The sequence below is a fragment of the Garra rufa genome, chromosome 2 (genome assembly GCF_049309525.1).
Source record: "Garra rufa chromosome 2, GarRuf1.0, whole genome shotgun sequence".
NCBI classification, from domain to species: Eukaryota; Metazoa; Chordata; class Actinopteri; order Cypriniformes; family Cyprinidae; genus Garra; species Garra rufa.
The window spans coordinates 42039992-42053211 of NC_133362.1; the positions used below are offsets into that span (position 1 = coordinate 42039992).

At 35.6% G+C, this 13220-nt stretch overlaps 1 protein-coding gene across 1 annotated transcript in view; it reads left to right on the forward strand.

Annotated features, from left to right (window-relative positions):
- mcu (mitochondrial calcium uniporter) overlaps positions 1-13220 on the forward strand; it is a 111899-nt gene that overhangs the window by 29836 nt on the left and 68843 nt on the right. Inside the window, exon 2 of the mRNA XM_073834264.1 lies at positions 11865-11978. Within this exon, the coding sequence (XP_073690365.1) occupies positions 11865-11978 (114 nt within the window). The remainder of the gene's footprint in view (positions 1-11864; positions 11979-13220) is intronic.

The following is a 13220-nucleotide window of genomic DNA, read 5'->3' on the forward strand; positions in this document are numbered from 1 at the left end:
TTTAATTAGGGTTGGAGCTCTGCTGGTAGGGGGCCCTTCATGAACAGGGTTTGACACCCCTGTCTTAGTCATTTAATTTTCACAAATCGTGATTAACTTTTTTTTTTTTTTCTGTGAAAATTTTCTGGAAATATTCAGGTACACAACCATGCCACTTTGACACAAAAACAAGTGTGTGGCTGTGAGGGACTGAAGTGTTCAAATTAAATATGGCACCTACTCTGACAAAGGTCTGTTGGTTGCCTCAGTTACCTGGTTTTGTCCTTGGCAGAGGTTGTGCACCTGATGTGAGTCTAGAATTGAGGACTTGCGTATGCGTATGTGTGTGACTGAGTGCATATTCACATGGAGACAGGGTCTGCATATCTGTTTACTTTGCTCATGTGTTTTGCTCCAAGCACACTAATACTGCTCATTAGGAGGGATTCCTTTCATTTTCAGTTCAGCACAAGAGCTCACGTCTTCCCCTCAAGACTCCTGCCACAATTTTTCTGCTCGTGGCTGAGCTGCCCTCCTCTAACCCTCCCTCACACACTCACTTCCACGGAATGCATTGTGTATATAAGAGCCTGATTCATGCAAGACAGTCTCATCTCTATCCACTCAATGTAACCTGTTCTTCGCACATCCCCTGCTCTCCATAACCTCTCCTTTCATGTCCCTTCGGGCCATGCTAAATGCTCATAAACATGTGTGTTTGTGACTTCAAGAGATCATGTTCTCTGTGTGTCCCAAGCCTGTTATGGGATATTGAGTCTAAGTACCAGTACCTAATGGTGCACATGATATGCAGTTGCAGTCTTGTGAATCATTATGGATGCACTTGAAAAGAAAGAAGGAAAGGACGTGACGTGTGGCAAATTATGGTGACCCATACTCTGATTTTGTGCTCTGCATTTAACCCATCCAAGTGCACACACACACACACACACACACACACACACACTGCGCACACCTGTTATTTTAGACCTTTCTTGCATTTTATCACCCACCTGGCAGTGTTTCTAAAACCCTGTTTTTGGAAGCAACACCAGCAGAACTTTTTGAACTCCTAATAAAATACACCTGATTTAACTAGTGAGCTTATTAGTAGACTTCAATATGGGACAGGGTAATTTTAGCCTTCAACATCCACTTTCTTAGGCTACGTTCACACTTGCGAGCCTTTGCACTCAATTCTTTTTTTTTTTTTTTTGTATAGCTGTTCACATTTTTGTTTTAAATGTGGCCAATATCAGATTTCCAGTATAAACATGATTCTGAACTGACCCTTATGTACAGTGCCATGTTTTCACAACAAAATCTTCCCAGAAACCTGAATGAGAAGGTGTGTCCAAACTTTTGGTCTGTACTGTATAAACTACCAGAACTTATTGGGGTCAGACAATTCAGGATATTTCCACACCAAAGTTAAAAACTTAAAGTGAGAGGTTAGTTTAAATCCCTTACACAGTATGTCCTAAAGTAATATAGTGCTGCTTGTCACAGTAACCACTGCTAATACAAGGAAAGGGTCAGAAAATGGCCTAATGTCTAGGAGGCCCTCTCATCATTATAACAAAGCGTACCTGCACACTGACCCTCTCTCATTATTACATTTACACTCAAGCTGTGAATGCTGCTTTTATCCCTCATTCACACTGATGCAGAAGCCAGCAGGCATTGATTTTTTTGCACTCTTTGTTCCAGCAGCTGTCTACAGTGAGATTGCTTCGGATGTAATAGAAGTCTCTCCTCCACACACACACACACACACACACACACACACACACACACACTGCCAAAGTAGCTAAAGTCTCAAGCCATATGATGAACCTTTTTGAGCGTGACATTCGCAGTCAAAATTAAACTTTGCGGGAAAAACAAATTACCAGTATATTGATCAGTTGTGTCTATAATCTGATTAAGAATTTGCAGAAAGAGACCAAACATCAGAAAAATCTAGTCAGGTTTTAATTGCGAAGTTGAACTAAGGCCTGTTTCACACTGCATGCAAAAGCAGCATGAAGAAATCATTCAAGCAACGCATGTTTATTTTGGCGTCTATATTAAAGGTTACAGATTTCACACTGCCCACTTAGTGCAATGCTGCGTAGCAGAAGTGTACTGTATGAGGCTTTTTGTGCAGTGCATACTGCGGCACGGTCAATTTAGTATGCTGAAATTGTAGTATAAACCTATTCATCAATATCATGCAATATAGGCAACACTGACATAAAATAATGGGATGAACTCCTCACAAAATATTGAAAGATGAAACCAGAAACTGGGGCTTTGGTTCTCTAGGTTTTCTGTATTTCTGTGTATGTTAGGTTCTTTATGCCATTAAAATTAAATTTTTGAACAAAAGAAAAAGTGTGTTATAATAAAAAATTGGTAACACTTCCTATGAAGCCCGTATGTATAATACATTGTAAGGGTATTCTTAAGGCATTATAATGAATGCATAATGCATTATAAAAAACCTTATACTATGCTGTATCATCTCATGAGTATTCATAAGAACAGTTTTAATGTATTATTTTTTAGCTTTTAAGAGTTTGATTACCTCCTCATAGTTATAACGTATTATAAGTCTCATATCTTGCCATGTTACTCATGTCACTTTACTTAAAGCATACAAAGACCACTTATAAGTAATAATAATAAAAATATTTATGAAAAAGCCATAAGATCAGGTATCAGATCAGATGAATGTGTAATATGACACATTTGTATTATCAGTTTATTTTGATATAATAATATATTTAGACAGCTGTTGATAAGCAACTCTGCAACTGCATGTCAGCTAGCAGTAATTATTATTAGCAGTCTGCTAACAATGTATTTTGATGATTCCCACAAAAGACAAACTGATTGTAAGTAACTTTGCAAGTACTGTGAAGATGATATAACATATAAGGTTTTTTTTTTTTTTTATAATGCATTATGTATTCATTATATTGCCTTAGAAATACCCTTATTATGTATTATAAATAGGGGCTTAATAGAAAGTGTTACAGAAAAATTCTTATTCACTAACTATTGAAAGCCATTTATAATTTATAATAACATCAACATAAAATCATAAAAAAACATTAATTTATGGCTGTTATTACAAGAAAGAGCCAATTTAGTAACTCAGAAAGAGGTTTATTTTCTAAAGCCATTTTCAAAGCCTTTAAAGAAACAAAACTGGAAAAGGAAACAAAAAAATCTCAATGACTTTTGAAATGATAGTGTTAAATTTAGCTTTGAACAAATTTTTTTCTTGAATAGTGTTTGCATGAGATTAACTTTAATATATACACTACCAAAAGTTTGGACACACCTGAATGAGAAGGTGTGTCCAAACTTTTGGTCTGTACTGTAGATATGAATTCAACTGAAAAAACTTGTGAAAAAATATTTTTCAGGTGGTCAAATAGCAAATAGTGGAGCTCTGCAGCCACTTACTGGTAAAAGTAATTTTTTTTTTTACTTTTAAAACTGAATTTTCCAAAAGATGGGCAAAAATCTTAAACTAAACGATGTGAAATTATCCATGTTATCCCCATGAATTAAAGTTAGAAATGTGGGTCTTTTATAAGTGAATTTTACATAAAAAAAGCAGTTTTTGTATAAAACCCATTTAAAAATATTTATTTATTAATTTATATATATTTAAAAAATATCACTAACCCACTGAAAACTGCACAAATGTAGAGTAAAAACTTTAATAAACAGAAAAATATACAGTACAGACCAAAGGTTTGGACACACCTTCTCATTCATTCGAATGAGAAGGTGTGTCCAAACTTTTGGTCTGTACTGTATATTGCACATCTTATGTGTGGTACTGTAGATAAATAATGCAATTTACTTCATTACTCTGTTATAGCACCTAATTTCAGTAAATTACAATGTAAAAGTTCTGTTAAAATCATTAATTTTTTTATGCTATGGTTGACATTTTCATGGAATTGACACATGGAGGTTAAGTCAATTAGATTTTGAGATGAGAAGATCACTCAGATACTAAAAGCTGTTCACACCTTGCTGTAGTAAGTACAACTAATGCGAAGTACAGCTCTTTCGTGCTGGTATGTCTCCTGTGTCATGTGCTGTGGGCCTGAAAGCCTTTCTGGGTGTTTAGTTTGCGTGCATGACTTTATTTACCTCTTACTCTTGTTTCTCTCAGCAATGCGTCTGTATTTAGAACTGCTGTGCTCTGGTCTTGTGTATCACGGGGGGCCTCATTACCATTTGCTCGTGTCTGTATGTCAGGTCATAAATTAACTTTAAGCCTGTTACTTATCGCTGAACGCAAGCAGAACTTAAACTCATTACGAGAATGTGTTCTCTAAAACTGTGGCGAGAGAGTATTAGGACTATCTTAATGTATTTGTTCTTTTTTTTTTTCTTTTTTTTTTACCGGCAGGACAAAATCTGATGCCTGAAATGTAACAGCAAAAGCGTTTTGTTTCAGTTAAGATGTCAAATGGCTCACATGCAAAGATTATAATATCAAAACAAAAACCGTTAACAATTGAGAAGAGGTCAGGGTGTTTTTTTATAGTGTATTGAGGACCTTGCAAATCTCTTACTGCTAGGTTCTTATCAATTCCAGATGAGCTTATCCCTAATAAACTGGCCTGCAAATCAGCATTTACCAGTTTCTGAGGCAATAGTTGCAACTTCTTGTTTTGTCACATTAAACTGTGTGACTTTCCTGTGGGTTAAGCTTCCCACGGTGATGAAAGAGCTAAATTCTGAACTGAAAGATGTTACATAACTGTCGACAACCCCCTTCCTCAACCACAAACTCCCCAAATGCCTTGATAGCCAATGTTTTAAAATAGATACTGGTTAGAAAAATGTTTTCTATTAGTAGATTTTGAATCTGTCAGCCTTTACTCATGGATGCTGTGTCCACAGGCCTTAAAGAAACACTCCACTTTTTTTTGGAAATAGGCTCATTCTCCAATTCACCCAACTCCCAACCCCCCCCCCCCCCCCGTTTTGAACTCCATTCAGCCGTTCTCCTGTTCTGGCGATATCACTTTTAGCATAGCTTAGCATAGATCATTGAATCCTATTAGACCAATAGCATCGCGTTCAAAAATGACCAACGAGTTTCGATATTTGTATTTAAAACTTGACTCTTCTGTAGTTATTTCGTGTACTAATACCGGCGGAAATGCAAAGCTGCCGAGAAGATTAGGAACTACACTCCCATTCCGGCGTAATAGTCAAGGAAGTTTGCTGCCGTAATAAGGCCGAAGCAGATATTACTGCGCCTGCTTCGGCCATATTACGGCAGCAAACATCGTTGACTATTACGCCGGAATGGGAGTGTAGTTCCTAATCTTATCGGCCTAGAAAATCACAGCTTTACATTTTCCGCCGGTATTAGTACACAATATAACTACAGAAGAGTCAAGTTTTAAATAGGACAAATATCGAAACTCCTTGGACATTTTTGAACGCGATGTTATTGGTCTAATAGGATTCAATGATCTATGCTAAGCTATGCTAAAAGTGATATCGCCAGAACAGGAGAACGGCTGAATGGAGTTCAAAACAGTAAAACTCAACTTATTAACTCAGTGGGAGTTGGAGAATGAGCCTATTTCCAAAAAAAGTGGAGTGTTCCTTTAAGAGGTGAAATGTCCGGAAAGTCGCTGTCATTGTGTTGACAAAAGAAAACCAGCTATGGATGGTTGTTCTTTTGATCTTTGGAGGGGCAAACTTGTCATTCTGCGGTTAGCTGTGATCGGCTAATCAACAGGAATACACTTGGTTGCTTTATGACAAGTCTACAGTTTGGCAGGAGAGTCAAGATGACGGCAAAATGTAAAAGCCATTGACCATGACGCTTGATGTTGAGGTTGTTAAAGATATTTCAGCCCTTCAAATAAGAAAATCCCCACCCGCTATCTAAGGATGTGAGCTGTGATGATAAGCAAAACTGTGAAGACAACTGGTCTTAAACACTTGAAGAGGAAAATCTGTTGTCTGTTTTTGCCAGATCAACGTGAGAGATCAGATTGTTTTACTTTTGCATGAAAGTTTAGCCTTTTTATTATCCGAAGTCCAACCTCTAAACTGTACTGCGGTTCTTTTTAATTTTTTTGCATTTGAATCCGCGGGGTGCAATTAATGAATCACACCAAGCATGCACTTTTAACCTCAGGTCATCATACACAATTACTTCCAGTGTATTGGGTTAAATGAAGTCTCACAGCTGAGCACAGCACTGGCTTTCCAGCAGACCTCCTCCTTCAATACAAATGGCTGACACAGTAGATTCACTACATATACATGCTCAATTACCTTTCATACAACATAAACCTACAAGTCATTACTAAGACTCCAACTTTCATTGTTCCAGAATGTTTAACTTCTAATGTCTCTTTAATATCTGCAGTCTGTTGGTGGGTTAATTCAGTGCTGACAAAATGTATTTAGATCACATACAAGCAGACACACTGTAAATTAGCACTTTGAGTCACCCAAGCTTCCTATACACTGTAAAAAAAAAAAAAAAAAAACGGCAGCTGTGGTTGCCAGAATTTTACTGTAAAAAAATAGAGTAGCAACATTTTAGGTTTTACGGTTTTAACTTAAATGTACATTTAAAGGTTGTATCAGCGATTTCTAGCCTAAAACATAAAGTGTCAATTTCAGCTGACCTTTCATCACGATTCGCTCGCTGCCTGCCCCATAAATTGTCTGTGAAAAAACCGCGTCTCTCTGGTCAGCCTAGGGTCCGAGATATGCCAAAAAAACAATCGGCACTACCAACCTTTCCACACAAAAACAAACAGTGTTCCAACCAATCAGCGTCAGGGGTTTGGTGTTGTGGACTTTCGCTCCGCCTCCCTCACATCCCTGCACCAGTAGGAAAGTCCACAACACCAAACCCCTGACGCTGATTGGTTGGAACACTGTTTGTTTATCTGTGGAAAGGTTGGTAGTGCCGATTGTTTTTTTTAGCATATCTCGGACCCTAGGCTGACCAGAGAGACGCGGTTTTTTCACAGACAATTTATGGGGCAGGCAGCGAGCGGATCGTGAAGAAAGGTCAGCTGAAATTGACACTTTATGTTTTAGGCTAGAAATCGCTGATACAACCTTTAAATACCGTAATTTCATTAACTGAAGTAATGTTAATATACCAACCTATTGAAGCACTAAAATCTGTTTTGTACTTTTGTAACACACTGATAACCACCAAAAGCAGATGGTGATGAGAAAGTCACATGATGAAACAAAGCCCATCTCAAGCAGCTTTTAAATAATAACATATATAGAAGGTGCACAGTGTCATTCACACAAACACTAAACACCATTATGGTAACATACGTGAAACTGAAAAAAATGCAGTAAACATTAAGTTAACAACATTAGATGTAACATACAACCCTAATGTACCAAATTGATAAGAAAAAATGAAGAATAAACCGTTATTTCAAAAGAAAACATCAAATTTGAAATGTAACACAGGGAATTCTGGGGATGTCAATTTACGGGTAAAGGGTAAAGATTTACTGTAAAGATTCTTTTCCCACTTCGGAAAACGGTAATGCCATAAAATTACATGCAATGTCCAATGTCTAGTTTTTCACCGTGTATATGGTAGGGGAACTTACTGTTAACCATTTAACAGATTTGTACTGTAACATTTTTTACAGTCTTTTACTGTTAAACTGTCTTTGTTCTTACTGCATAGCTCTATCTTTGCCCTAAATGTTCTTATAAAATAAAATAAAAATAGTAAAGTTAAGTAAGTAAATAAATAAGAATGAGATGGACATGGATAACACTAAAACTATGCCAGCATACAGAGATCAACCAATCCTAACAGATGTCATTTTCAAATATGTTGCCATTTTTATGCATAAAATCAAGTATTGTGAAGATTTTTTTTTTCATTATTATTTATTTGTTAAATTGTTTCTTTTTGTTTACGGTAAATCAATCTCTCATTCTGGTGGCTGAGAAGATGAATTAGATAAACAGTGACCGCAGCAGAAAAAAAAAATCAACAAACTGTTGGATGCGTGCAAGATCAGAAGAAACGTATTTATTTTATGAATCAGTTAAGTGAACAATTCAATAATTCACTCAAACATGCAAAAATGTCATTGCTCATCACAAATGACTAAACAAATCAGAACAAATCTTTAGCAGACTGATTCAAAAGATTTGAGTCAAGGGAAGGAATCATGATCAAATCTCCAATTTACATGTAAAATTAAAAATGAACCATTTTTTGGTTTGGTAAAAAATAATAAAGCTAATTTTTGTATATTTGAAAGTGAGTGTATTTATTCATTCCAAAATAAATATTTCAGAAAAAAGGTATGATGCCTCTAATCAAGACAATTTCATGGATTCATTCTTTCTTTGAAACACAGCCTGCAATCTAAAAAATAAAGGTGCTTCACGATGCCATAGAAGAACCTTTTTGTCTAAATACTTCCATAAAGAATATTTGCGTCTGAACTTGAAGAACATTTCTGTTTTCTGTGGGGAAAGTTCTTCAGATTATAAAAAGGTAAAAAAGAGATGGTTCTTTAAAGACTGTTTGACTGAATGATTCTTTGTGGAACCAAAAATGGTTCTTCTATGGCATCGCTGTGAAGAACCCTTTAAAGCACCTTTTTTTTTTTTTAAGAGTGTGGTAGCAAAAAAAAAAAAAAACCAAAAAAAAAAACCTGCACATCCAATTCTTGGAAGTTACACTGCGCCTATCAAATTAGAGTTTGCCAGACTGAAACAGTGTTTGCCTTTTTTTGTGTGCAGTATGCTTCAGATGGTCAGTAAATGGTCTGTGAGTGTGCTATCTAACATTTGAGACTGAGATAAACTACTTGTCTGATGTTATAAGTGCATATCACAGAAGTAATAGGTTTTCACGAGACAATTTGAAAGAGGGACATCCTCACAGCCAACACGGGGCAGGGCTAATTACCGCTGTCATGGTTGAGTGGGCGAAAGGTTCGCTAACTCCTGAGAGTGTGTCACTTCAACAAAATGATTTACTTGCCCTCACTGACTGTCCTGTCACTGCTTTGTGTTTAAACACTGGCGACACAATGTGAAGTCTCATCTCTGGCTTTGCATACCCCGGCCTGTTATTTTCTCTCTATTACTGTCTTCTCGTTCCTGAGGTGATGGACGTGACACCTTTTATCTATCACTCTGGGAGCTGTATATATACACTGCAGAAGTAGAGAGTGAGATCTATGGGCTCGGCGCCTGCATTAGCTTAAGATAAGAGCTTTGCAGACATTCGAGTCCTTGACCCCGCTCAACCTGCGCAGCACCTCGCCTACATATTCCCTCACATCCACATGCTGTCCCCTGCTGCTTTCTGCCTCTTTGATGCGACATACCCACCCGCAGCTGTCTGTAGTACTGTGCTTTTGCATAATTAATTTGTAATGTGTATAACTGATCGTAATTGGATAGGGAACAGCTGCTGTATGATGAGTAAAATGAAAGGAGGATGGTGAGTTTGAGTACTGTATTTGGTAAGGGTGTAACGGTTTAAATTGAAACAATGCTTCTGTGGTGAATGTTTCAGTGTATGTCTGGTAAATGTTTGTTTCCGCCACGGAATAAAAAAAAAGTTATTGCGACTTCTCACAATTCTGTCTTTTTTTTTTTTTTCTCAGAAATGTGAGATATAAACTCGCAGTTACGAGTTAAAAAGTCAGAATTGTGAGATATAAACTCGAAATTCTGTGAACATATCAGTCTTTTTTTTTCTAAAAAAAAAAAAAAATGGACTTTATAAAAAATGGACTTTATAACTCGCAATTGTGAGTTTATATCTCACGATTCTGACTTTTTAACTTGCAATTGCGAGTTTATATTTCACAATTCTGACTTTATAACTTGCAATTGTGAGTTTATATCACGTACGTGCAACTTTATTTCTCAGAATTGCGAGTTTATATCTTGCAATTCTGACTTTATTATTCACAATTGTGTTTATATCTCACAATTCAGACATTATAACTTGCAATTGTGAGTTTATATCACGTACGTGCAACTTTATTTCTCAGAATTGCGAGTTTATATCTTGCAATTCTGACTTTATAACTTGCAATTGCAACTTTATATCATGCAATTCTGACTTTGTAACTCACAATTGTAAATTTAGATCTCACAATTCTGAGAAAAAAGTCTGAATTGCGAGTTCATCTCACAATTCTGAGTTTATTTCTCAGAATTGCAAGTTCACATCTCTCAATTCTGACTTTATTACTTTCAACTGTGAGTTTAGATCTCACAATTCAGAGAAAAAAAAGTCTGAATTGTTTGTATCAAGCAGTTCTGATAAAAAAAAGTCCAAATTGTGAGTTTATATCGAGCAATTCAGACTTAATAACTTGCAATTGCCAGTTTATATCATGCAATTCTGACTATAACTTGTAATTGTGAGTTTATATCATGCAAGTGCGACTTTATTTCTCAGAATTGCAAGTTTATATCTTGCAATTCTGACTTTAATATTCACAATTGTGAGTTTTGATCTTTGTTTTGACAAGTATCATGCAATTCTGACTTTATATCTCGTAATTGCGAGTTTATATCTCGCAATACTAACTTTATAACTTGCAATTTTGAGTTTATATTATGCAATTCTGACTTTATAACTTAAAATTTTGAGTTTATATCATGCAATTCTGACTTTATAACTCATTTGAGTTTATATCACGCAAATGCTACTATTTCTCAAATTGCGAGTTTATATCACAATTCTGACTTTATAACTCAAAATTTTGAGTTTATCTTGCAATTCTGACTTTAACTTGCAATTGTCAGTTTATATCATGGAATTCTCACTTTAGATCTTGTAACTGCGAGTTTATATCACTCAAGTGCGACTTTATTTCTCAGAATTGCAAGTTCACATCTCTAAATTCTGACTTTATTACTCTCAATTGTGAGTTTAGATCTCACAATTCTGAGAAAAAAGTCAGAAAACAAGTTTATATCTTGCAATTCTAACTTTATAACTTGCAATTTTGAGTTTATATCACACAAGTGCGACTATTTCTCAAATTGCGAGTTTATATCACAATTCTGATTTTATAACTTGCAATTGTCAGTTTATTTTAGAACTCATAATTGCGAGTTTATATCACTCAAGTACGACTTCATTTCTCAGAATTGCAAGTTCACATCTCTAAATTCTGACTTTATTACTCTAGTTTAGATCTCACAATTCTGAGAAAAAAAAGTCTGAATTGTGAGCGTGTATCAAGCAGTTCTGAGAAAAAAAGTCCAAATTGTGAGTTTATATCGAGCAATTCAGACTTAATAACTTGCTATTGCGAGTATATATCATGCAATTCTGACTTTATAACTTGTAATTGCGAGATATTATATCATGAAAGTGCGACTTTATTTCTCAAAATTGTGAGTTTATATCTCGCAATTCTGACTTTATTATTCACAATTGTGAGTTTAGATCTCACAATTCTGAGAAAAAAGTCAGAAAACAAGTTTATATCTTGCAATTCTAACTTTATAACTTGCAATTGTGAGTTTATATCTCGCAATTCTGACTTTATTATTCACAATTGTGAGTTTAGATCTCACAATTCTGAGAAAAAAGTCAGAAAACAAGTTTATATCTTGCAATTCTAACTTTATAACTTGCAATTGTGAGTTTATAACTCGCAATTCTGACTTTATTATTCACAATTGTGAGTTAAGATCTCACAATTCTGAGAAAAAAGCAGCTCAGTAAGTGCACCACCCCCGCTTTTGCAGCATTTTTTAAAACTGTGGTGAGAGCTAGCCAGTGCAGAAACAGGGGGTTTCATAACCCTTTAAATGTCATTTTCAGAGACTGATATTTTATTTGTCCTCCTTTCCCTCAGGAGGCGCTGTCCATTTCCCTTGGAGGTCACCAGACTGTCAGGAGAGCACACGGCCTGAGAACAGGTGCCAGGTCTGCTCTCTTCTGTCACCCCAGTGCCACCCTGACAGCCCAGGTGAGTCTTTCACACAGTTATTCACAGCCAGAGCTATGGTTCAAAGCTTTGCTTGAGAAGATAAAAGCCCTATCCCAAATGCCGACCCAAAGCCCTCACAATCCCTCTCAGACTCTGCATTTGATGTAACGTCACAGACACTGTGAAGTAAAGTTTCCTTAGAGTGACATCTCTTGTTTCTTACTCTAGTTCAATAAGAAGGGTTTAAAACCAAGGTTTTGTATGTTGTTGAAGCTATTGTAGTCTATACTAATATAAAAGTTAGCAAAAAGTTTAAATTGCCCTTTTGAAATGTAGCTTTTTTCGATGGAGGAACAGTTGGTTATGCGATGACTGTGTAATTCCATTGGTAGAGTTTACAGAGATGAGCTCCATGTAAAGACTAGTTGCGTCAAGCTGCATAAGAGTTACATCACATCCTTTCCGTGCAGTCACTGAATAATTAACAAATGCATTTATATGTGTTTTATTATACATTTTCCAGTCTTTCTTTCTTTCTGAACTTTGAGGGATGAAAAAGAATGACTGGTTTTTCTTTTTTTGCACCATTTTGTTAATTTAGTCCACAGATGTGAAAGCAATTTTTACCCCATTTAGGCTACGTTTGAATTAACCAGGATACATTTGAAAATGGTGTTTTCGTTTCAAAATGCTCTCTGTCCACACTAGCCTTTACCAGAAGTTTCTCATCCGCAATGAAACGTTGGAAGGTGCTAACATTGCCTTCACTGCAAAACATGCTTTTCTTCAATTTTTTTTGTCTTGTTTCCAGCCAAAATATCTAAAAATTCTTAAATCAAGGATTTTCTAGATGAGTAAAAATTAGATTTTTTTTCAGAAAAAAAAAAAAAAAAAAAAGTCAAAATTAAGTGAATTTTTGTTTGGAACAAGCAAAATAATCTGCCGATAGGGTAATCAAAAAAAAATCTTATTTCAAACAGAAAAAATATTATTTTTCTTACTCCATTGGCAGATTATTTTGCTTGTTTCAAGCAAAAACGCACTTAATTTTGACTCTTTTTTTTTCTGAAAACAAGACAATTTTTATCCGTCTAGAAAATCCTTCTTGATTTAAGAATTTTTAGATATATTGTGACTGGAAACAAGACAAAACATCTATGTAAGAAAAGCATTTTTTGCAGTGTTGCTCATAACAGCTTACTGAGATGATGCACTGCAAAAAAATGCTTTTTTTGCTTAATATTTTTGTCTTGTTTCTAGTCAAAACATCTAAAAATTCTC